Here is a 26,722-nt window from a genome sequence, read left to right on the forward strand (position 1 = left end):
ATCATAATTATGATGAATAATTGTAAGATAAAAACGTTTAAATCATGGCTTTAAAAATCTAAAAATCATACAATTTTCAAAATTATGGCATACTAAATCAAAACTATGCCATAAAAAGTGAATTTAGCTAATTATGACTTTAAGTGAAATTAATGACATACTAAATTGAAATTATGACATAAAAAGTCTAAATTGACAAAGTCAAAAGACACGAAAAGTAAAAATAATGACATAAAAATTCATAATCATGATAAGTAATTTTGAATTGGTAAAATTCAATTTTCAATTGTAGGTTTTCATACAATCTGCTTAATTGCCAGTGATGGTTTGGTTTTATGGGCGGACCTCAATTCTTAGTTTTTCCTAAAAATCTTACATTTTTGTACAACTCACATACTGCAGAATGAATTCATATGAAATGGCCACCTTACATTTTTCATAAGATATAATAAGCATAAAATTACACTGACACGTTGGGCAAATTAAACATTTCTAACAGTTTGAAGTACTTTTATTGAGACTTTTTAACACTGAGTGAAATATAAAACGTTATAACATTTTGGCAATTGTGAATTTGAACAGCAATTTTCAGTTTCAGCCCAAAATAGTTTTGAAGTGCCAAAATCATTGAGCTGAATGATGTTTAATTAGCATTTCTCTGATGTCATGTTTTCACTGTCCATTTGAGTGTTGATTAAATCAATTTGGTTAATTTAAATAAAATGTATTTTCCATTTCGGTTTTCAGCCAAGTGCATCCTGAATTTTCGTTTTTGACCTTGAATTTTCCTTTTGGTTTATCACTAGTTATAATCAACATTTCTCATCTTACTTAAGATGGGATTTGTTAATTTTTTTCCTTTGCAATTTTTACCTTCACTACAAAGTATAAATGCAGTTTCTGTCATTTAGGCCAAAGTGAGTTATCTTAGGATCACATTTAATTGTAAATGCAATTAAAATGCATAAATATTTTTGAGTATGTTGCAGAGAAAAAGTAAGTCATACAAGTGAAATGAGTGAGTAAATGATGACATTTTGGATGAACTCTCCCTTTAAAACCGCATGTAATGTCTGGATTGGTTCCCGAGCCTCAGATTTGACCCTCTGAAGGGAGCGAGGGCGGCTACCAAGACACACACAATCTGCTCAAGACTGCTAATGCACAGCCAAGCAGTTTCTGCCACCATGTGTTTAATAATGCTTTAGTAGGTGCTTCTGTAATGCATCTATCAGGATGAGAAACTAAACCTCAGATAATCTGTGGACACCATGATGCACTAAAGCAACTTCATTTTCATAACCAGCTAGCATCAGAATCGGGCTAAATAAGCAGTGACCTGCATGTCTTTATCAGTCAAGTGGAGTCATTTTAAACATCGGTCTACAGCTAAAAGATGACAATGCCAGTATCTACAAACTGAAGCTGTGATAAAACATCACAATAATTCATTAAAAAAACATAATATCACAATAAAAACCAATCAATAATAAAACAATATAATAATAATAATATAGAAATACTGAATATTATTTTATTTTATAAAACATAAGCCTAACCCTGAACTAAAAATAATTAATAATGTCAAAATAATTTACCAGCATAAATGTAAAACTGAAAATCTATAATAGATTTTAGGAAACACACTGCAAGCATTTACTAACTGAAGTTTTAGTCAAAAGAGTCTCAAAACATTAAGTGATTATTTTGATCAAGATTTTTGTCAGACTGCATTTTAAATCCCTAAAGTCCTGAAAGTATGTTATCTAACATACTCATAATTCAGCCAAACATCAGAAAGAACACAAGATCTGATCTTCTACATCTCATCCTGTCTGATGAATATCACAGATGTCCAGTACAATGCACAAAATATATGAATATTTACACACAAATGGACAATGTCACATTGGACAAATTGCCAAGAGCAAATATGCATATTATGCAAAAACTTTATATACAATTTTACAGCCAAAAAACATCAACGAGACAGATGGACTGATGAATGCAAACCTCACAGCAACAAGTTCTTTGTGCAGTGATTTTTTTTCTTTCACTATATCTATATAACACTCTTTATACAACACAATCAAATACACACACAAACACACAACATGACATAATAATAATAATAATAAAAAAACGCACACAAAATCACTCATACATATTCCAGCACTAGATTTATACAAAATTCGACTTCTTCAAAACAAATTCGAATTATTAAACTATTAAATGGATTTTAATACTAAACACACATATAGTCTGACTTGAAGAAACATCAAATGCCAGATAAAAAGTGAAGACTTACCATCATCTACATGAAGACTGAGATCTCGCATACATACACACACTGACACAGAGAGGAAGTGAACACACACACATATGGATGGAGAAAGAAGAGGAGGAGGAGAGAGCGAGAGAGAGAGACAGAGAGAGAGACAGAGATAGAGAAGCCCACAGAGACAGAGCAGGCAGGAATTATGAACCGAGAATTAGAGGGAGAAAGAGAAGGAGAAAGAAACAGAAAACACACACACACACACACACACACACACAAATCCAAGGTCTATAACTTACAAACATGTAGTTTATGTTAATGCACAATAACTGAAAATTTACAGTATTTATTAGGATAGAATACACCAAATAAACCAGTTTGCCTTGTGTTTGTGTGTCATTTCAGTCAATTTGAAATTGATTATAATAATTGATAATACACTGTTAAATGAGCAACAAACTCAAAATATGGCACAGCTGACACAGAAGAAATGAGTGCAAATCTAAATTTCCAATATATTTCAAACATCTGAAAGTCGCTGACCAACTTTGCTAAATTTGCCAACTTAATGATTTTCACAAGTGCTTTTTACATTATGTTTCGAATGGATAAGCAATGGACCCTTTCATTATAAAAATTACAAAAAGAAAACATTTTGTATGAGTATTTTTTTTTTCTGTGAGGACATCTTTAAAAAGAGGTTGTTAGATATGCATATAAGTTAAGGTCAAATGCACTCATAAATGTAAGATTGATGTATTTGAATTGCATATATACAATTTCTATTCATTTGAATTACACATAAACAGCGTAATAAACTTTTTGTAATGCATAACCTTTTGTGATTCACATTTTGAACCAAATGAACATTGCTTGCTCAACAGCTAGAAACATTTAACCACTTTCAAGCTTTTTTAACTGAATACATATAATTGTTTTCACAATGAACAGATTAATGCAGATTATAAGCAATTTGAATAAATGCATTTTGAAAATATGATTATTTAAATAAAACCAAGTATAGGGTTTTTAGTAAGTTATTAATAACTTATGCCATGATTTCTTTTTTTGAGTGCAGAAATCTGACCGGTTTCATTTATACATGACTCACAAATATGCATCATATTAGATTTATTAATTTGTGTCAAAACTATGTAATACAAATGGATGGATATTTTATATGCAATTCAAATCCTGAGCCTCTTTCAAAGCAACTCTAGAACACTTTTATTGAACGCAAGAATGAAGTACAGTACAGAAACTAGAAAACAATTTCTGCTTAATAGATCAGATACCAACAAAGCAGGCATCATCTAAAAAAACTTTACTATGGTGACAAACTCTTTCATTTCTCCTTGGCCATCACTATCTGATCTTCTCTGAGCATTAAATTCAATGTTCTCAGCTCTGAGTTAAAGTTTATTTAAACTGCTGTTCAAAGGCTTGGGTTGGTAAGATTTTTAAAAAGTTTTTAAAAGAGTCTTTTATGCTCACCAAGACTGCATTTACTTGAGAAAAAATACAATAAAAATAGTACAATTGTGAAATATTATTACAATTTGAAATAACAATTTTCTATTTGAATATATTTTATAATGTAATTTATCAAAGCTGAATTTTCAGCATCATTCCTCCAGTCTTCAGTGTCACATGATCCTTCAGAAATCATTCTAATATGCTGATTTGTTGCTCAAGAAACATGTCTGATTTTTATATTAATATTGAAAACAGTTGTACTGCTATATATTTTTGAAACTTTATTTGAAATAGAAACCTTAGTAACATCATAATTGTCTTTACTGTCACTTTTAATCAATTTAATGCATCCTTGCTGAATAAAAGTATTAATTTCTTAAAAAAAAAAAAAGAAAGTCTGACTAACCCGTATACAGTTTTCAATAGTAGTGCACATACACGCTGCACGATTAAAATAAAATTCACTGCAACTGCATTTCCTATTCACTCATGCAAAGTGTGGGATGAGCCTAATTATTTTCTGTATTAATAAACAGCGGGTTACAAATACAGAAATAACTATTCCATTAAGTGCCCATGTTAGGACAGAATGCAGGGGGTTTTAATCAGTACATTCTCAACAAACGCACTTCCATCATTCTGTCAAATTACTTGTCCATTAAAATGATACGCAGGATTGCATTAGCAGATAATCACAGGAACTGGTTTATGTGTTAGTGGCTCACTGTTATATAACCGTGTTATATAACTGTGTGGAGGACTGCCAAAGCCATATCATCATCTGTGTGTGTGCAAATGTGAGAGAACACAAGACAGGAAGTGACATCGAGAGAGTTTGAGTATGCTTGTGATCAAGATGGCTATTAATCAGTTGATGTTTCTGAGTTTTTACTTTGTCATTATCATGACACTATTGCATGTCTTGTGGTTGCATAGTGTAGTCAAAGCATCTATAGATGTTTACATACTTTGTATATGCAATGTAGACATGACCAGTCACGATTTAATATGCAAATATTATGACAATCAATCAATATATATATATATATATATATATATATATATATATATATATATATATATATATATATATATATATATATATATATATATATATATATATATATTTTTTTTTTTTTGCAGAACACAAAAAGATGATATTTAAAAAAAACAAAAAACAATTAGTGCTCAAATAACCTTGGAGCACATTTAATATCATTGTACAGAAAAAATAAGTTTTCAAGTATCTTTTATGTTCCACAGAAAAATTAATGCAAAGAAATGTAGTTTGAAAATCTATGTTAAAAACAGATGATTCTAGCAGGATTATTATCGATATAAACATCAACAGAAATAAAATATAAAACTTTTATTTCAGCTATGGAGGAAACTTCTCATTTAATTTTAACTGGATGTACTAAAAGAACTAAAACTTAAATTAAAATTTATAAAAACTATAATCATATACTATAGTAATATACTAACATAACTACTAAAGACTACTAAAATGTCAAAAACACAAAACAAAAGTACTAAAATGTTAACTAAAATAAAAATGAATCAGAAAATATAAAAATCAAAACAATCAAAACGGATTCAAAATATTAATTAATCTCTCAATGATAACAAAATAAAGTCTAGATGTTAAAAATGCAATGAAAAATGGATTGGAGGAAGTAATTTTTAGCAGATTATTTGCAATAATGTTTCCAATTTAATTGCTAAAATTATTATCTAATATTTCTAAAAATAATGATGAAAATGAAAAATATGCATTTACATTTGTTGATCATTTGCATATGTTGAAGGTTGAATGACTGAAACATAATGAATTATTTTTTTTGATGATGGAGTAGTGTGACTATGCATGTATTTCTTAGTTTATAATGTACTTTCATCCTATACAGTATGTTTCAGGTGTCAGGTTATATGTTTTTTACTAGCTACTGTAATAATGACTAAGGAAACGGTTTGTGACACAGTTATTGAATGGTTTAGAAGACTCAATAACACAAAAATGGTATGCACATCCCAACCATCCAAATAGGATGCAGGTGCAAGACAACTGAATAATATAATCAAATAAAGAAGTGAAGTCTGCACACTGAAAACTACTGCTCCAGAGGAATTTAATTAAGCTCAAGCTTAGAAGACTTCCAATATAGTGTGAGAGTCCTGAGCCATATGGGCAAAGTTACAGGTTAGTCATATTCCTGCAGCTCAAACAGTAGAGCATCACGTTAGCAACACCAAGATCATGGGTTCAATTCCCACGGAAAGGAATCCCATGAATTGCACAAATAATGTAAAGCTTGAACGCAATACACAGTAAGTTGCTTGAATAAAAGCATAATTCCAAATGCATAAATGTGTAAATATGTTCAGGAAAGTCAGTGCATGTAACTGCATATCCTCATATTCAGTTAAAGAGATGTCAATTTGTTTAACACTTTTTTATTATTCATCCCATGTTTGTCACATGATCACTATTTTCTAAATAATTTCTAATTTGTTTCTTGTTAATACACATTTGACAGTAAAGCACTCAACTTGAGTTGGGAAGTAGAACATTTACTTTTATTAATGACAGTAACGTGTAAAATATATATTTTTAATATGGAAATTGTACTACACTTAAATACCATTCTTCTATATTATTGTACTGAACTTACCAACAATTTGAGTGATTATAAAAGGAGCACTCTTTACTTGCTTTATGTGATTCAGTCGCAAATTGAAGAAAAGTTTGTTTTCCAAATCACTTTGACATTTCTTTCTTCACACAGAGTGCAAAGTGCAAAACTTTGACAAAATTTTATTTCTTGATGATTTTATATTTTATTAAAATGATTTTAAAATCTCAATATGTAAAACAAAAAATAAAAAATAAATATATTAATGACTAATAAGTGCTCCTCTGCTGCCATCTACTGGTTACAATGGGAATTTTGACCATTTTTAAACCTTTAACCTTTTAACTGTCAACCCCATTTTTGAACATAGACGTGAAAGTACACTATTCACACTTAAATTGTTATAATTCATAAACGCTTTTGAATACAGACCAAAGGTTGGTCTCTTTTTAAAGAAGACAATCTGCAGATTATTGCAGAAGTGAAATCATTTAAAAAAATGAGTATAAACAAGTTATAGAAGTTTAAATTTACTGTAAATAAATTTATTATTTTATTTTTATTATATTTTATATAAAATAAATATTTTATAAAATATGTTTAAATCCAAAATTGCTATAAAATGAAAGCCATATGTCTAAATAAGTTGTGTTCCAAATTTGAAGTTGATATAAAAAAAATGTAGGTTCATATGCAATTTTGTTTAGGCGTTATACCACAAAAAGCCACCGGGTGCCATTGAAACTCCATTGAATTTTTTGGATGCATTTTTCTGTCACAAATGTATCAATTTCTCTCTCAATATTATGTCTATGACAAAATAACCACCAAATATGGTATCTTGAGACTCAGACCTTTCCAACGATATGTATTTTGTCAAGATTCTGAAAAGTTTTGATTCTAAAAGACCGTAATATATTTGGAATATGACCCCTCCCACTAAGGGGGGGGGGGCACGCTAAAAGATTTTAAAGTACGATTTCCATGGTAACGCAGTGTCCAATTTCAAAATGGTTTTCATAGGATGAATTTGGAGTATTTAAGCTTTCAAATGATGTATAATTTATGATGATTACTAAAACATGTGATAGGGAAAAAGGAAGCGGAGTAGATATTTTGTGACAAAGGTCAGAACTCCTGTTATGATGTATATGTTTTGAGGTGCACTCTTTTTATAAATTAATATTTTACTGTTCCTTCATAATTTTTAACAACAAAAAGGGGTCAAATATCTATAAAGGAGTCTTAGACCTTTCCAACGATATATAGTTTGTCATGATTAGATTAGGATATAATTGTAATATATTGAAGTAAATTTAGGCATCCCGTATACGGGACGGTGACAGTTAACAGGTTAAAGTGTTGTGAATAGTTGCATAACATATTTGAAAGTCACTGATAAAATTCTCAAAACCCTGAAATGAATAATGTATTAAAATTTGTCTATTTCTATCGCAACGTCATGGTTATAGTCAACATTACTACTTCTGGTTTTCTATGTCAGTGCTGTTTGAATTTTCATCTGCATCTTATTCGCAGACAATTCTGCTTCTCACTAGATCCAAGTTGATAAATGGTTTCGTTACGCTTTTGTTTTGTTTGCTGTCAGATGTTTTTCATACTCAACAGATAGTGCAGCACTTATTTGTTAGGCAACGCCAGTGTGACCGCTCACAACATTTAGCCGCACTGGCAATAAAAACATCCTGCAAGTTTCAGAACTCAAAACTTTCTTGTTAGTTCAAAAACAGCTTATATTGAAACCAGCCTCAGAAAACAACTAGTTTTGGAATGTGCCACTTTATGATGTAATAGTGTGGCTAAGCACCGCCTCTCCAGGAGAAGCCCCACCCACTGATAAACTCTTGTAGTAAGAGGAGAGGAAACACTAGAGAGACACAAATACAAGATTCCTCCACCAACAGAACCATAAAGATTGCATCACAAGATTACAAGACAATGTGTAGTGTAAGTTGTGAAAAATAATCTTTGAATTGCCTTTCTTGTGATTCTAACATCAGATGCGAGCGCTGGTGTGTCATAACATGAATCAATGTCTCTTTCAGGTCAGAAGTGGCACGAATGCTTACATGTCAGAAATAGAGCAGGACATCAGTTTAATGTTGTGGATTTGTTGTGAAAGTGAAAAAAGTGAAAGTGAAGTGACATTCAGCCAAGTATGGTGACCCATACTCAGAATTTGTGCTCTGCATTTAACCCATCCGAAATGCACACACACAGAGCAGTGAACACACACACACACTGTGAGCACACACCCGGAGCAGTGGGCAGCCATTTATGCTGCGGCGCCCGGGGAGCAGTTGGGGGTTCGATGCCTTGCTCAAGGGCACCTAAGTCATGGTACTGAAGGTGGAGAGAGAACTGTACATGCACTCCCCCCACCCACAATTCCTGCCGGCCCGGGACTCGAACTCACAACCTTTCGATTGGGAGTCCGACTCTCTAACCAGTAGGCCACGACTTCCCCCTAAACAGTCAAATGTGTCAAATGTGTCATAATGGGTTCTGTTGTTTATAGTTGTATCTGGCGTAAACCACTAATCTATAATATAGAACTGGATTCATTACAGTAGCGAACATCATTAACGTGATAAACATCAGACGGACTCCATCTCAACATATATAACAAATGACAAAGTGCTCATTTTGTAATCTGAAGAAAGATTTATGCTTTGTTTACTGTACCTTTACTTTGCCTTGTACAGTTATTCATTGTTTATATAATTTTGTTATAGTGTTTTCATTCGTAATCCAGCGCTAAGTGCAAATGTTTCAACAATGCTTTCATTAACAGCATTCATTTTGAAGCTGGTAATGATTTAAACGGGGGTTAAATTAATGATTAATTTAGCATACAATATTTTACATGGAAACAGTAATGATAGTAAACATATCTGCGAGATCCCTGAGAGTCTGAAATAGATGTTGCTCAATCAGGAGATTAAAAATATACACATCATAATTTATTCAGAGAAATAACTTATATAAACAGTAAGGATTTAAAGACATTTAAAGGCTTTATTTACACCCACCTAAACGGTTTAAATATATCTCTTATCCTGCCCAAAAAGACCATAAACATGGCAGATAACACCTGAAGTAAAAATACAATTACATACACACAACATAAAAACTTATACTTTTGACTGATTTGCTTCAAATCGGGTGATTTTAGGTCAGCAGTTTGCATGTGACTCAATGTTGCTCCCTGCTGGTAGGGATTAGTAAAACGAGGGATTGAACATTTCCAGTGGCTTCTCTGCCTGTTGGCAGTTTAGAACGCTATGAGTGATCCAGTCATATATAGATCAGTGGTGAAAACACAGGGTAAAATTAGCAAAGAGCTTGTTTGTTTGATTTACTTTGCTACGGATTCATTTTTAAACAAGACTGTGTGATGCAGGTTTTTCAGAGAGCCTGAAAGTAGACTAGAATGGATCCAACAGTAATTGCACAGTATCGTCACAGCAGCCATATCACCCTGCAGCTCAAGACTGGTTGCACACTGAAGCTGAGCAGGGCTGAGCCTGGTCAGTACCTGGATGGGAGACCTCCTGGGAAAAGCTTGCGGCTGGAAGAGGTGTGAGGGTCCTAATGCGCTAATACAGTGACACTATGGGGACACTATACTGTAAAAAGCACCATCCTTTGCTGAGACGTTAAACAGAGGTCCTAACTCTCTGTGGTTACTAAAAATCCCATGGCACTTCTCCTAAAGAGTAGGGGTGTATCCCTGGTGTACTGGCCAAATTCCCTCCACTGGCCCTTGTTAATCAAGGCCTTCTGATCATCCTCATCCACTGGCTCTATCTCTCTCTCTCCTCTCTACCTGTAGCTGGTGTGTGGTGAAGTGCACTGGCTGCCGTTGCATCATCCAGGTGGATGCTGCACACTGGTGGTGGTTGAAAGCGCTATATAAATGCCTCATTCATCCATTCATCTGTGATTTTAATAATCAAAACTGTTAGCCAATCATAGCAGTGGGTGTTTACTTCGAGTGAATGAGCCACCAACGCCTATGAAAAGAGACCGTTCTGCAGAGAGGCACAAAAACTGGATAGAAAATAATGTTTTAAATTTTTTTAAAACTAGCTCTGCGACGTGCGTCTATGGCTTCACACATGACTACAGTCACATTGGAAAGGTGAAACACATGGTTATCTCGTTTTCTCCTCCAACTTCAATCGTCCAAAATCATTGTTATGATTTATTATTTTGTAAAGAGCGTTTGACTTTCTTTGCATGTTCTCTTTGTAAACACAAGGTCTGTACTTCCGCATGACCTTTCCAATGTGACTGACTATGTGATGTGAATCCAGCTTGTGCAAGATGAACATCTGTGGTTAAAAAGTATATAAATCTGTATTTTTTTAAAGAATATGACTGATCGTTTCAGTAGATAAGACCCGTATTCCTCGGCTGGGATCATGTAGAGCCCTTTGAACCTGCATTGAAACAGCAATTTGGACCTTCAGCCCATTGACCACCATTGAAGTCCATTAAATGGAGAAAAATCCTCAAAAACCTTAATTTCTTCGCGATTTAAGAAAGAAATAGGAGTCTGAAAAATAATCTTGATTTCCCTTTGAGTTCAGTTTATTTTTCTGGCCTCACCGGCAGATATTTTTTCTTGTTTTAAGCATATCGCATTTAATTTTTAAGAAAACAATACATAATTTGATTCTCAAGTTAATGTATTTTGATGAAAGAATGTTTAGATAGTTGTACTGGAGAATGAGACAAAATCACTAAGAAAGAAAATAATTTTTGCTGTGTTCTAAACAGAATTCTTCGATGTTCTAAATACCAAACAGAAACCTGTGAAATCCACACACAGATGGGACTCTGACAGGAGATTTGCGGTGAGGTGAGCGTGGAGATCAGCAGCAGGGTGAGCGAGGTGGGGAGGCAGAGGAACGGCAGACAGGAAGTGAACAGAGCGGGGACAGGAAACAGGAAGTGAGGCGCTCTCACCTTGGGGGTGGGACAGGAAGCGGTGGAGAGGCGGGAGGTAGCCTGGGCGCGCGGCGACTCGGACGGCGTGGTGCTCAGAGACGCCGTGTCACGAGGAAGAACCTGAACACCCCGTGAGATGATGGAGTCGGGAATCTGAGACACGAAAGAAGGATGTTTATCAAAATCATAAACCTCCAAACATTTGCTCTCTTATTTTTTTTTGATTACATAATGTAAAAAAGTTTTGAAAGCATTTATTTCCACGGGACATATTGTTCAACATGTTGTTGTTTTTTTAAACACCCTAAATTCATTTTTTATAATTTAGTTGTAATACATTTTCATTTAATTGCAAATTACATGCAGTTAAGTGTCTGAAACATTACATTCAGATCTCACTCAAGTATATTCTGTAACGCTTTACTTGAAGTCTTAACGTGTAATGGTGTATAAAGATATAATTATTACATGAATAACTTTAGAAATGTTTGAAAAAATCTGCAACGTTGCCTTTTTAAGGTCAAGTACTAAAATTAATAACAAATTCAACTAAGCTAGAATAAACACACACAAACACACACACACACACACACAAACACACACGCACACACACACACACACACACACACACACACACACACACACACACACACACACACACATATATATATATATATAAGCAAGAAAATAAAAAATAGAAAATTTAAACAAATTAAATCTGAATAATAATATTTAAAAAAACTAATAGGAAAATGACAAAAGCACATTACAAAATTACTATTAAAATGAAAACCAAAGAAATATAGATAAAACCTTATTCAAAATGTTGACAAACTTGAATAGTAAAGGGGACATGAACACAACAATAAGACAAATCATGTGCCGATGATGTCATGATATTCACTCACACCAGAGGACGTTTCAGCACACATGAAGATGACACACACACTATCATGATGGGAATGAAGACACACAGAACACCTGCAAATGTCCAACAGAGTCATGTGAGAAACACTTTGTAGTGCATAACTCATTTATATATAACTACAGCTCCAGGGTTACCTTTGCAGCGATGGAAGCGGCGGTGATGTGCGAGGAGGAGCTGTCCTCTGTGGAGGCTACACCGCTGTCCTTCTTCTCCTCCTCCTCCTCCTCTTCCTCACACTGCACGCCCTTGTCCTCGGTCTGGCGGTTTGGGCTGCTGGTGGGCAGCGGGGACGGAGGAGGCGGAGGCGAGGGCAGGTCCTCCAGCTCGTTGGGCACCTCCTTCACTTTGACCACAGCTTCTCGGAGCAGGTCGATGGCGTGCGGGAGAGCCGGCAGGATGAACTGGAAGCATTCCTGCAGGGCACAAACACAAGGAAGAATAAATATGTATACATATACATATATTTATCAACTTATCACCCTTTAATGTTACTTTTTGTTTCAGGAAAATCTTTAATAGCCACTTTTTCGCCCTGACTGTTACAGTAAACAGCGCTGACACACTCATCTGATGGAGCACAAATACAAACAGAGCCTAAAAGTATTTTTTTTTAAACACAGTATATGATATTTCCTTATATTAATTTGTTTAACTCTTAGCATGAGAAAAGTTCCTTTGACAGCGGGAAGGGCATGGTCTAAAAATGAAAGGTGAATGACACAATATAACGCCAGCAGGGTTCACTCATAGTTTATTACATAAACTATAAAAAACTAATTTACTTGAAACACAAAATATATGAAAGTTTTTAATAGTATATGGATTGTTTATGTTGCTAAGGGTGTTGTGCACAGATCTGGTCCGAAAAATAAAACACAGATACTGACCAATCAGCATCAAGAACCGGAACTGATCTGTTTTACAATAACAAAGAAAACATAAAAAGGCGGAGCTACACAGTTTTTTTAATTCAAATCTTGCTCAAAATCACTAACAATCATTTACCATGGAAGTACTTTTATTTTTTATTTTTTTTGTATGGGATAAAAGACCATTATTATAGTAAGGCCTAACTAAAACTAAAACCATACAAATTTTTTATTTAAAATAAAATTAATTTTAATTAAAACAAAATGAAATGTTCAAAAAAAGACAACATATCTCATTTTATTTAGTTTATCGTGAAATAAAGTAACAACACTGAAATAAAAATGTATAAAAAACTATACAGACATAAAAGAATTAAAAATGACAAAACACAAAGAAATTGATAAGACTTAAACTAAAATGAAAACAGAAAATATAAAAATTAAATTAGATAAATAAACTGCTATTATAGGCAAAGTGCTAATTTTATTTAAAAGTTGTACAAACAGTGTCTCTGTCCATGGTTTTTCTCATAAATTGGCCAAGCAATGAAAAAATTACGACCCTTAAGTAAACTATTCTGTACTGATCTAAAAAGAGATAATTATTCATGTTTATCTCTATTTCCAGCACCCATTAATGTATATTTTATGGAGACCATAAACAGAATTAAACTTGCACTTTTTGTGTAAAACACTCCCATTTATCATTTATTATATATTAATTGGATTACTACAAGTGTTAGCTAATGGAGTTTATACTGGCAGAACAGTAATGAGACATACGACTAACCACACACTTAATGAAAAGAAAAACATTATTCTTACCTGTGAACCTTTTTTACTGCCAGGCAAATTTATGATGAGAGTTTTCCCTCGGATACCACACACGGGTCTATACACAAGACAATTCAAAAGAGACTGATTTTAACATTGATAATAATCAGAAATGTTTCTTGAGCAGCAAATCAGCATATTAAAATGATTTCTGAAGATCATGTGACACTGAAGACTGGAGGAATGATGCTGAAAATACAGCTGTGCATAACAAATAAATTACAGTTTACAATTTATTACAGTGGAAATCAGCTGTTTTAATTTGTAATAATATTTAAAGTTTTTATTGTATTTTTGTATATTTTACTGTATTTGAAATAAGAGTAAGGGACTTATTTAAAAATAATAAAAAAATGATACAGTACTTTTAACATAGTGATTATTATTATTTGTGGGCAAACAGGAAATAATTGTAAATTGTAATTCTGAATATAATAGTATTCCACAGAAGCTTGTTTATGCCACAGGTTTAAAAAAAGTAATTGGGTCTTTTTATCTCACAATTAAAAAAAAAAAAAAAAAGGAGTCAGAACTGTATGACAATGTTGTATTCCATTCCATGGCATAAACATGCTTCCATTAAATTCTGATTTTTGCATTATTATTAGATTCTGACAATGTTCCTATAATTCTGTATTACTCTACTGGAAGTTTATGATTTCAGTGAAGTCAGTGTCTTTGATTGAGAGGCTGATCTGGGATCAGTTTACTCTTAATATCCAGATGAGTATAATTATGAATGAATGTCAAAGTTCTTCTACACTGAGACAAGCATGTTGAGGATGTGTTGAAGTGAGACCTGGAGAGCATTCCCAGAGGAGTGACTTTCAGAGAGCCCACCAGCATGGCCAGAGACATCCCTGGAGCTTCCCGCTCGATCACCTCTTTAGTGGCCTGGACAGACAGACAGGACGACACAGAGAAAGAAGAAGGACAAATTATGTCTCTTTAAAGCGTCAAATATGTCTATACCAGCTGAGATTAAATGAAGGAGTCTCAGACTGTGTTCAAATGTGCCAAGATTTGAGTCAGAGATCTCAAATATGAATGAACTCTTTCATGAAGTGATCTGAGCTGCTATCCACATTAAAGCATCACTTATTGAATGTCAACAACTGTCTTATTAATTCTCTTAAGATAAACGTAATCATTTCTATATTTCATGAAATGAAACATTACGAAGAACTTCATTACGTCTTCTGAGCAACCTCTGAGCCATACCATGTTCCTCTGGGAGTGAAGCTTCACAGGAATGACACAGATCAACAGGGGCTGGTCACATTAAAACCCTGGGTGATCCTACAGTATCACTCGATGCACAAAATAATCATCTGTGTGTGTCTGTGTGTTCTCTGTCCTTGAGTGACACTTCAAACATCATTAGAGGGATAGAGGGAGAAGAACAAGGGAAAACATCAAAGGAGGAGTATTGATGAGACTCATGGGGGTTGGGGGGGGGGGGGTGGTGGAGAGAGAGTCCCAGAGTTTCCTTTTGACTCGGAGACCAATAGTGAAATGCTTCTATTTTGCATGGTTTTCATTTGATAAATGATGGCTGCACTGCAAAAGACACAAAGGATTTGAGATGCTCCAAAAGAGCATCTTGAACTCAATATTTTTGGCAGGATCTCCACACACATACTGTTTATGTAATGTAGGACCAACCTCAGGTGTGACATCCCGTGGAGCAAAGCCGGTGCCACCAGTGGTCAAAATCAGGTTTAACTCTTTCTCATCACACCAGTCGATCAGAGTCTCCTGAACCGGACAAAAGAAACAAACGTCAGTAAACACACACATTTACATGTTTCTGAAAGAGGTCTCTTCTGCTCATCAAGGCTGTATTTATTTAATCAAAAAATACAGCAAAAACTTAAAATTGTGAAATATTATTACCATTTAAAATAACAGTTTTCTATTTGTAAATATATAAAAATGTAATTTATTTCTGTGATGCACAGCTGTATTTTCAGCATCATTACTCCACATGATCTTCAGAAATAATTCTAAGATGCTGATTTGCTGCTAAAGAAACATTTCTGATTATTATCGTTGCTGAAAACTGAATAGAAAGTTGAAAAGAACAGCATCTGATATACAAATATTTTGTTACTTTGTTACTGTCACTTTTGATCAATTTAATGCATCTTCACTGAATAAAAGTATTAGGTTTTTTAGTGGTGTCATTTTTTTTTTTTGCTAATCAAATCTTTAAGTGAACTGATATTTTGTTTGATTTAGTTTTTTGCACTTTGCATTATTGACACACTGTTTTCCTAATTAATGTTGCTTGCTTCAGTTGCTTTGACACAATCTTTTGTGTTTAAAGTGCTATATAAATAAAGGTGACGACTTTATTTTATTTTCCGGTTTGAATTTTGAAACATACCTTGATGTCATCTATTTCATCAGGAACGATTTTGTAAGCTGAGATGGTTCCTCCAAGCCTGAAAAACAAGATCTCATCATTATTAGAAGAAAATCTTTAGGGTCATAAAGGTGATGTGATCTAGAATCTAGAAATCAAGCTTTAATTTCTATTACATGGTGCCATCCTGTGGCCAAATCACGAATTAGGACAAACAGAGAGAGAAAGGGTGTGTGTGTATGTGTGCGTGTGTGTGTGTGTGTGTGTGTGAGAGAGAGAGAGAGAGAGAGAGAGAGAAAGAGCGCAGGAGAAAATCTCTTGAGGCAGAGGTGTAGAGCAGCAGACAGGTCTTATGTAAGGTCTCTTTTTCCTTCTCGCTCGTTTTTACACTTTTTGCATATGTGTTATTTTTAGGAAACTATGTTTCCTTATGACAGCAGACTCTCTCTCACTCTCTCTCACACACACTGCTGCAAAATGACCTACACACACTTTCATCATAAAACATAATGAAGCTTATATAAATATACAAAAACGATTAATTAAATGTCAAGCTTTGCAAAGGAAAATATACTAATAGTTACATCTGCAAAATCTAAATTAATTTAACGCAACTCCATTTAAATGATCACTTTATGTAATTATACATCGAATTATAAATAAATATAAATAATAAAAATGATAAAATTCAAATGTCTCTGTAATTATAAATGTAAAAAAGATACACCTGAATAAATAAATAATAAAACACAAAAGACTTGACTGGTAAAATGAAATTAGATTATTAAAAGTAAATCATAATTCTAATTATACTAAGATGTAATTATAATTCTATATCTGTTGTGTTTTTTCTTCAGCTGCCCCATTAACTGAAAATTATTATTTCATATATTACTTCTTTGTTCTCCTTATTCAATGAAAATGAATTAATATTAGATATATAGTGTACACACACATACATTATATATAGATGGACCTATATTATACATTGAAATGTTTCTATCAATGCATTAATTTTTAGTTCAATTTAAGTATATGGTTTATTCTATAAGAGATATGTAACGCTTCAATATCCAGAGCAACAGTCCCACCTGTCAGGTAAAACACGGTAACCCTTGAGTGTTACTGGTTCACTCTTTGCATAAATAACATTATACTGATAGCAAATAAAACCACTTCAGACTACAGCCTCTGGTGGCAGCTCCTCTCTCTCTCTCTCTCTCTCTCTCTCTGGTTTTGTGACTCTAACAGAGGTAGACACATGGTTTGGACCCACAGTGAGTGTCCCTTTCCTGAATGTGTGGAAAACTCACTGTTTAATTAATAACAGAACATGCTTGAGAATAATTCTGCTTAATGTGTTCAACCAGTGCTGTGAACTACCTGTGCTTTCGTTTCAACATCATTTAGTTTAACCAAAAATAATACTTTGTTTCGTCCGTTCACCTGAGTTTCAAGTTTCAAAAAGGACAAAATCACATCTTGACATCATATTTTATCTGTGGTATTAAAAGGCAAAATAAAGCATGCAGGGAACATTCCCAGAATGTTCTGACAATGTTCACTCAAAGTTATAGCCAAACGTTCTTGCAGTAATATTAATGGAATGTTCGTTTAGAGTTTTTAAAAGTGTTCTCAAAAAGTTTAATTTGTACATTGTATGCGGAACATTTTCTCTGAATTCCGTTTTTTAAATGTTACTCGTTTTAAAACGTTCAGAGAACATTCGTTCCCATAATGTTCGCAAAACCCAAAAAATAGATAAAAAATAAAATAATAACAATAATTAAAAAACCTAGACATTTTTAACATTCAGAGAACACTGAGAAAAAGCATTTTCATAACTTTTTTTATACAAGCCAGTTTTATGTTAATACACTTGATATATATTTATATATATAAAGTTTGTTTTATTTATTTTTTTGTACATTTTACAAAAAAATACAAGGTGTACAAAAAATGTTTTACTTGCCATTTCTTTAGAATTATTTGAGAAATGAGTGAGTGAAAACTATATTGAAGTAAATCCTACACCAGCTTTAGTTCAGTGTACAGACATCAGTGAGTGATTTAGGATTGTGAAATCATAATCACTGTGCCAAAGAATCCAAAGCTTAGATGCAATTTAAATGATATTACATTTTGGCCCTGTGGACAAAAATGCTTACGAGTTAAATTGTTTTGTGAGACTCCAACTGGAGATTATTAAGTGTCAGAGTGAGAAAGTCATTAGTGCTGGGGTGTGCTGCATGGTCTAAAAATGAAATATTATGGGAGTAAAATCATTTATAGAGATTCTGAGGCTACAGAAACAAGCTTACATGAAGTGAGGTGGAAACTAAACTGCAGAGCAAGAGAAAGAGGTTTGAAATGAAACACTACAGCACAGCTACAGCACACTAAATGCTGCAAAACAATTAGTATTATTAGTATTATTACAAAAATATTAAATAAAACAAACATTGTGCTATGTTTTTTTACGTTGTTTTGTATCTTTAGTCCAAATTTTGTAAAAATGTCCTAACTTTTGGTTGTCTCCACGAAAGAGATGCTATTTTTTTTTATTGTATGCTATTATAAACTATTCCTGCAATTTAAACACTGAAGTTCAAAAGTTTGAGGTCAGTAAATTGAAATCAGTAAAAAACCAAGCATGCCTTAATGACAGTAAAGACATTTATAATTTATAATGTAAAAAGATTTCTATTGCGTATAAATGCTGTTCTTCTGAGTTTTCTAATCATCAAAGAATCCTAAAAAATAAAATCTATTACGATGTTTCCACAAAAATATTGATTTCAACTGACTGCTTTTAAACTTTATTTCAACATCAATGATAATAAGAAATGTTTCCTGAGCAGCAAATCATCATATTATTCTGATTTCTGAAGATCATGTGACCCTGAAGACTGGAGTAATGATGCTGAAAATTCAGCTTTGATCACAGGAATAAATGACAAATTGGAAAACAGATTCTAATTTGTAATAACAATCCACAGCATTACCGTTTTTACTCAATTTTTACTCAAATAAATGCAGCCTTGGTGAGATTTTTTAAAGACATGAAAAAAATCCTACTGATCTCAAACTTTTGAACAGTAGTGTAACAATATTGCAAAAATATTTGGAGTAGTATAATTTCTTTTTTAATTCAGACAGTATTCTTTGTTGTACTATACATTTTGGAAAATGTAAGTCATTTATTATTTACTATGACTAGTAAAGACTTTTAATAGCAGATCTTAACAGGAATCCTGAACTATTATGATATTATGAACACAGGCATGCTTTAAAACTGCAACAGCTTGCTTCATGTTAAAAAGTCCATTAATAGAAATGTCTAGAGAAATAGAGTTGCCCACAATAAAAACAACAACAACAACAAAAACCTGTAAAACAATCAGAGGGCCTGACATCCTCAGTAATATTTCTGGCATGGTTTAAGAGTTGCATTTTCCCTTCACTGTGCCAGAATCGCCGTCCGAGTCTTTCTCTATCTAATAGAAGAGTTATGAGTGTTTAATTGAACACCATCATTCCTGGCCTCACTGTGTTCCTCGGGGAATGAATAAAGAAAGACAGAAAGTGAGCAGCAGATGAGGAGATTTCATCCCGCTGCACACATCTGTGACCCAGCTTTACAGGCCTACTTCAATTCTGGATGGGCTCCCAAACGAAGGCCATCCGCTGCTGTGATTTAATTAATAATGGAGCGCCTTTGTGCTGAATGACGGCTTCGGGCAAATTTAAAGTACTGCTGGAGGACACAGAGACCCTCGCTGACAACACTCACAAACCATCTGAAGTATGGATGGGCTGTTATACAGTTAGCACAAAATTCAACATTTCATTAATAAACTCAAATAATATAATTTGAAATTTAATAAAAAAAAATTGTGCTTAATTATACAATAAGTTCAAACCATATTAAAGCAATTAAATATTCCATTAATAAAATAAAATATAACTATTTTGAGAATTCAATAAAAACGGCTCAGTTTTATAATATAGTAAGTGCAAACCTCGTTTGAACAATTTTAACATTTTATTAATAAACAGAAATATATTTTTTTTGAGAATTTATTTTAAAAATGTGCTTAATTATATGATATTGCAAACCATCTTTGAATTCATTGAATCATTAATTAGTTAAAGTGATAAGTCCAAAATTTGATTGACCAGCATAAATATTATTATTTTGAAAATTGTATTTAAAAAGTGTTTAATTGTAATGATTGTAAAAAAAATCCTAATGATCTTAATTTATTTTCATTATGCAAAATATTAATTTTCAATTTATTATTTAATTTTTTTTGATTTTGGGGAAGAAAATGAGATGCACTGAAATAGGATGGGATTTAACTATCCCAGCATGCCCAATGTCTGTTGACCCTCTCTGAACTCTCTCTGTCTGGCTTTCTAACAAGGGTCAGAGCAAGACGAGCCGGGTGTCACCGATCTGATTTATTCACTGCCTATTTTTAGCATCTCGAACTAGCATGACTGACAGCGACTGTTATGACTGAAGTCGCGTGAGGACAACAAGCACGACCTGTCTGATAGCTGTCTGTCCCGCAGCGTTCACACTTAACACACATCGTCTTCATCTGTGTCACCCCTCCGCGTCTGTCATCTCGCTCTCCCCAAAACCACCTGGCTTTCTATTTCACCTGACAGCTCATCCAAACACTTCCTCCTGCATTCATTACAGCATGCCGGCAATCTTAAAGGGATAATACGCACAAAAAATGTATTTACTTCTGAATCCGTATGACATTTTTACACTCAAAATGGTGTTTTAAGATAGCCTATCTACAAAAAATAGCTATTTAAATAGCAAAAAGCACCTAAAAGCTATTATAAAGGTAGTCCATATGACTTGTGCACTATATTCCAAATAGAGAGGAAGATTTTCGATGTATAATGACTTATATTTCAGTCTGTTTGTCACACAAAGCTATTTTATGACTTCAGAAGACATGAAACATGCTGAATAAATATGAACTATTATTATTTTTTCTCCCATTGATTAAATTCATATGGATTTAAATCAAAAAGAATCCTCATGTATGCATGGAATTTGTCTCTGCTCCTATCATGTGCATGATCACCAGTTATAATGCAATCATGTTTGAGCAATTTAACATTTCACAAACTGGCAAAGCATTTATTATTTAGAGAGTTTAATAAAAAAGCTTGCTTAATTTTCATCATGCAAAAAATAAATTCTTATTATTTATTAATTTTTATAGATTTTGGGGTGAAAAATAAGATTAACCCAAATGCAACTCAAGCCATATAAGTATAAATATAAGTCATATATATAAGGATGGGATTTTTGTCCATAATATAAAGTCATACAGGTTTAAAATGACACGAATCCTAATTTTTTTATGAAATATACCTTTAATAAACATCTCTGGAGGTTATTGTGCATGATCAGCATTTCATGTAAACCATGTTTGAACAGTGGAACATCTCATAAATAAACAAATTATTTTGTTATTTTGAGAATTTAATAAAAATATGTATTCTTGATTGTAATTACTCAACTTAAAAATGGTCTTAAAATATACATTTTTTTTTTCTTAAGATTTCAGGGTGAAAAATCTGATTCACTCAAATTCAATTATTTTTTTTAAATATTTTTTGTCCATATTCTTTTGCAAATTTAAAGTGTTAAGTGCAAACAAAAAACAAACAAAAAAACAAAAAATACTTCATATATATAAATCATATATCATGTAATATTATTATGTCTAAATAATATTAATAAATAAATATTATACACAATATCATCAAAGTTTTACAATGATTGATAAAATTATGCATCAGTTGCAAGTTCACAGCATTTAATGCTGCATTTAATCATAAATAGATTAAAATAAATGTTTGTCTTTGTGTACTGGTGTGTAGATGTGGATGTGGTTAAACTGTTTGATATGCTTCACACACATTTCATTCATGTAAAATGACAAGAGCGATGACAGTTCATTACAACGCAGTGTGACCGTGACAATGAGTCCTTCTGACATTAATATCCATCAAGGGCTCAATGTACATGTTTTGCATGTAAATCTGCAGGCCGCTGTTAAATAGCCTGAACTCCTGACCTGACGATTCATTGATTAGGATGGCATGAATGTCTGATTAAATGAGCGCTGAAGCTAACAGGCCACTGAAGTTATGCGGGTGAAACAAATATTTCAATAAAAAGTGTAAAATAACTCATGGTCACTCACAAGGACGGGTCGTGCACGAGATCTTTGAGGTTGACCCCGCTTCGGTCCTCAGCGAGATTGCGAAAGCAGCTGTCACTTACTGCAACACAAACACAAAGAGGAGATACAGGAGATGCTTATATATTTAAATAAACTTTCTTTTCATCAAGGAATCCTGAAAAATAAAATGTATCACAGTTTCCACAAAAATATGAACCAGCACAACTTTTTTCAACATTGATAATAATCAGAAATGTTTTTTGAGCAGTAAATCATCATATTAAAATGATTTCTGAAGATCATGTGACACTGAAGACTGGTGGAATGATATTCTATTACAATAGAAAACAATGATTTTGAATTGTAATAATATATCACAACATTACAAATTTAATTATATTTTTGGTCAAATACATGTAGCCTAGTTGAGCAAAAACTTTCAAAAAACATTAATACATCTTTGAATGGATAAACACAACCTTCCATATTTTAGTGAAAGGACACCAAAATGTATTAAAATGATTGAAATGAACAAAAAAGTTTGTATTCATAATCATTTATTAAATGTAAAAGCATTTTGCTACATCAGAAAATTAATTTTCTTTTCAATTCTAAAAGTAATTCTATAGATAAATCAAAACACAAAAATTTCAACCCGACAAAATATGTTAATTAGAAAAACTTAAATTAACAATAAAAATGTCAACAAGCTTTTAGGATTTTATTCGTTTCTCTGACTTCCTAAGATTGGTTAAATTACTAAAATCGAACTTTAGGGGTAAAATATTTTTTGGTTAAAAATGAAATCGCATTAAACGCATTAAAAATGTAAATGAATGTGGGTGAACTGTGAATGCAGGTTCATTTTTTAAATTAAGAACATCTTACATCAGATTTTCATATGTAAATTAAATTGCAAATACTACAATCAATTAATCAATAATATATATTTTCTTCTCGTCCATGCATTCTTGGTTGCGTCAGTAGAAATCAAAAGTAATTTTAGACAGTTAGTATTATTTTTGATTAAAGATGATGCATTAAATAAATAAAATACAAATAATACACATACACACACTAATACACAACTGCTGCATTGTATGAGAGTTTAGCAAGCATCCATGAGTCACTGTGCTCACTGTCAATATGGCACAAGCAAAAGAACAAGAGAGTGAAAGAGCTCTTGGAATCAAGCCAGTCCCTAGAGAAGTAATGCACCAACACATGATGAAAGAAAAGATCAAGAGGAAGAAAAAAAAGACATATGAGGAAAAAAAGAGGAAAAACTATTTTGGTTTTTGCGTTCAGTTCAAACACATGTGATCTGTGCTGAGGTCAGTTTCATTTAGTGAACCCACTTCAAGAACCATATGGGCAACATGATGTTGATTTATGGAGTAATATGCACAGAATCCTTCACAATAAGACCAGAAATGTGTGATACATTTTTTTCATGTTTAAAGAATGCAATGTATTACACAGACAGCATTCATCACGATGCTGAGCTAAAGCGAGAGTTCAAACAGCAGATCAGGAGAGACAGATATAGATTGTGAGGAAGATGATGATCTGCTCTGGAATCAGGCTTCAAAGGAATTTTAATGCGAGACAGAGAAAGAGACAAGATACTGAAGAAGACAGCGAGAGAGAACATGTTTCCTACTTATGGATCTCAATAAAGCCCATGGATATGTGGTTTACTCTTTCCTCGGGGCAGGACTTGCTTTGCACAGTCTCCTGAAGACTCCGTTAAGTAGAAACTGATTGTCTGATCTGGATTCCTAATCACAACAAAATTCCTTACAATGGCCTTTGCACATTATGCATTATAAAAATATTTTTAATGCATTAATTTAGCCTCGTATCTCGCACCTTACAATGCATTGGATGAAATCATGAATAATTGTAATCATAGTTATAATACATAATAATATTTATTTGTCAATTATTACAGCTTTAGAAAATATAATGCACTATAAATAGCCAGTATTTATGAAAAGATACAACACATTGCAATACACATTAAGAATGCCTTTATAATGCATTGTACGTAAAGGCTTTAAGTAAATTGTTACCAAGCATTTCTATTTATTAATATTACCATGAACTGCACAGGCCCAACAATATGCAAAATTATATAGGCATGTCAATATGTCCAACCTCAACTTCCTGTTTCAACAGGAAATATTTTAATGTAAGAAAGAAAACTGGTTTGCAAGGCATATGTTGCAGTCCATTCATGTTTGCTGAAACCCAGAAGCATTTTTTTCTTAAATTAAATTAAATTAAATTAAATTAAATTAAATTAAATTAAATTAAATTAAATTAAATTAAATTAAATTAAATTAAATTAAATTAAATTAAAAAAAATGTAAACATTATTTTATTTTATTTTATCTTATTCAGCACAGATGCATTAAATTATTTAAGCTTGTTTCAGCCACCGGATAATTTTTCTTTTTAAAAAGGTTTCTATAATTTTCAAATAAAAAAATTAGGTAAGATAAAAATTCCGAAAAGTGAGGTATGAATTCAGAATGAGATATAAAATTGTAAATGCAAGAAAAATAATTGTGAGATGAAAAAGTTGCAACTATTTTTTTATTTTGTATTTCTTATTTCGTATTATTGTTATTACTGCAAGATGTAAATTCAGAATTCAGAAAATATATCTGAATTACGAGATATAGAATAATGAGGTATATAAAAATTCTGAAATAAAGAAATTCAGTTATACAATTTTTTAGTTTATATTACAATAATTTTTTTTTTATTAAAGTGTATGACTGTTCCAAAAAATATGGAGCAGCACAACTGTTTTCAACATAGATAATAGTTTTAAAATGCTTCTTGAGCAGCAATTCAGCATATTAGAATGACTTCTGAAGGATCATCTGACACTGGAAACTATAGTAATGATGCTGAAAATTCTGCTTTTTATCACAGCAATAAATTACAGTTTACAGTATATGCTCATACAGTTATTTTTAAATTGTAATAATATTTCACATTTTTACTGTTTTTACTGTATTTTAAACTTTGTAATGGTGGTGTAGAAAAGAGTCTAAACCAGGTGTGACCATCTCTAACCATGGCACAGCTTTTTTGCTTTCAGTGTGAACAGACAGCTCATGCCTGGATTTTTGGGACAGGGTGTAAGTCTGTCTGGATAAAAAGCATCAGCTAAATGTCAAATTAGTAATCAGAGCACACTGTTTTGGGCTTTAGTTAAGGCTGTAAAGTTTGGCTCCAGGAAAGGTAACAGATCCAGAGGCCCAATGTGAATGATGCAGTAAACGCAGCCCTGCTGTTTCTCCATCTGTACTGCAACAGGGACAAGACGGAGCGCCTGACCTTTGACCTTACCCTCATTTGTACTGATCAGGGAGAGTCGCTGTTATCAGTCTGAATGAGGACAGTACACTACTACATACAGTAGTAAGCACACTTGACAGACCACATGCACTCTGATACCACGACTGGAGTCTGAAAAGTACAGTTTCACACAATATACATTCTACTGTATATAATACAGAAATAGTATGAGTAGCATCTATGCCAGCATGCAGTTACAAAAACGATTTATTCTCTGTTGCAGTAGCAAATACCAGAGGAAGAAATTTGGATTTGTTTTGGAAAACAGTGTTTATTAATTATGGCCCATGTGATTGCTGTAATATGGAAAACATAGACAGAATGACAGAATCTAGTCATAAAAATGTAATTTATAGTAATTTGGCAAATTTTGGACAAATAAATTAAGAGTAGGGCTGTACAATTATTCAAAATGTGATTTGGAAACAGAAACAGATAGGTCTTCACTACAACCCATCAAAATAAAAGTTTGGTTTAACTTGAAGACAGAAATATATTACTGTAAAGTAGAATGTATACTTCTCAAAGTAATAATAAAAATAATAATACAATTATTAAAAATGTAAAAGCATTTCTCCAGGAAAAGCGCGCCCGTGCACACACATTGAACAGAGGAGAGCGAGACCGCGCACATCAACGTGCTTCAAAATCGTCGGCAGAGCTGCATAGGATTTGTTCGAGAATGCCTCCAAATAAGTGCATTTTTGGATGTGAGGGAAAGTTTACCATGGTTAAACTGTGTATGTTATGTGCCCTTTAACAG

General features: G+C 32.8%; 1 protein-coding gene across 7 annotated transcripts in view; it reads right to left on the bottom strand.

The window, feature by feature from the left end:
* gphnb (gephyrin b) overlaps nt 1-26,722 on the bottom strand; it is a 75,640-nt gene that overhangs the window by 25,071 nt on the left and 23,847 nt on the right. For all 7 annotated transcript variants that reach the window (XM_059498169.1, XM_059498168.1, XM_059498165.1 and 4 more), the window contains exons 2-8: nt 22,606-22,684; nt 16,385-16,442; nt 15,661-15,753; nt 14,795-14,889; nt 13,987-14,053; nt 12,427-12,705; nt 11,383-11,517 (exon numbers count right to left, since the gene is read on the bottom strand). In XM_059498169.1, coding sequence (XP_059354152.1) covers nt 11,383-11,517; nt 12,427-12,705; nt 13,987-14,053; nt 14,795-14,889; nt 15,661-15,753; nt 16,385-16,442; nt 22,606-22,684 — 806 coding nt within the window. The remainder of the gene's footprint in view (nt 1-11,382; nt 11,518-12,426; nt 12,706-13,986; nt 14,054-14,794; nt 14,890-15,660; nt 15,754-16,384; nt 16,443-22,605; nt 22,685-26,722) is intronic.

This window comes from Carassius carassius, chromosome 18 (genome assembly GCF_963082965.1).
Source record: "Carassius carassius chromosome 18, fCarCar2.1, whole genome shotgun sequence".
Taxonomy (NCBI): Eukaryota; Metazoa; Chordata; class Actinopteri; order Cypriniformes; family Cyprinidae; genus Carassius; species Carassius carassius.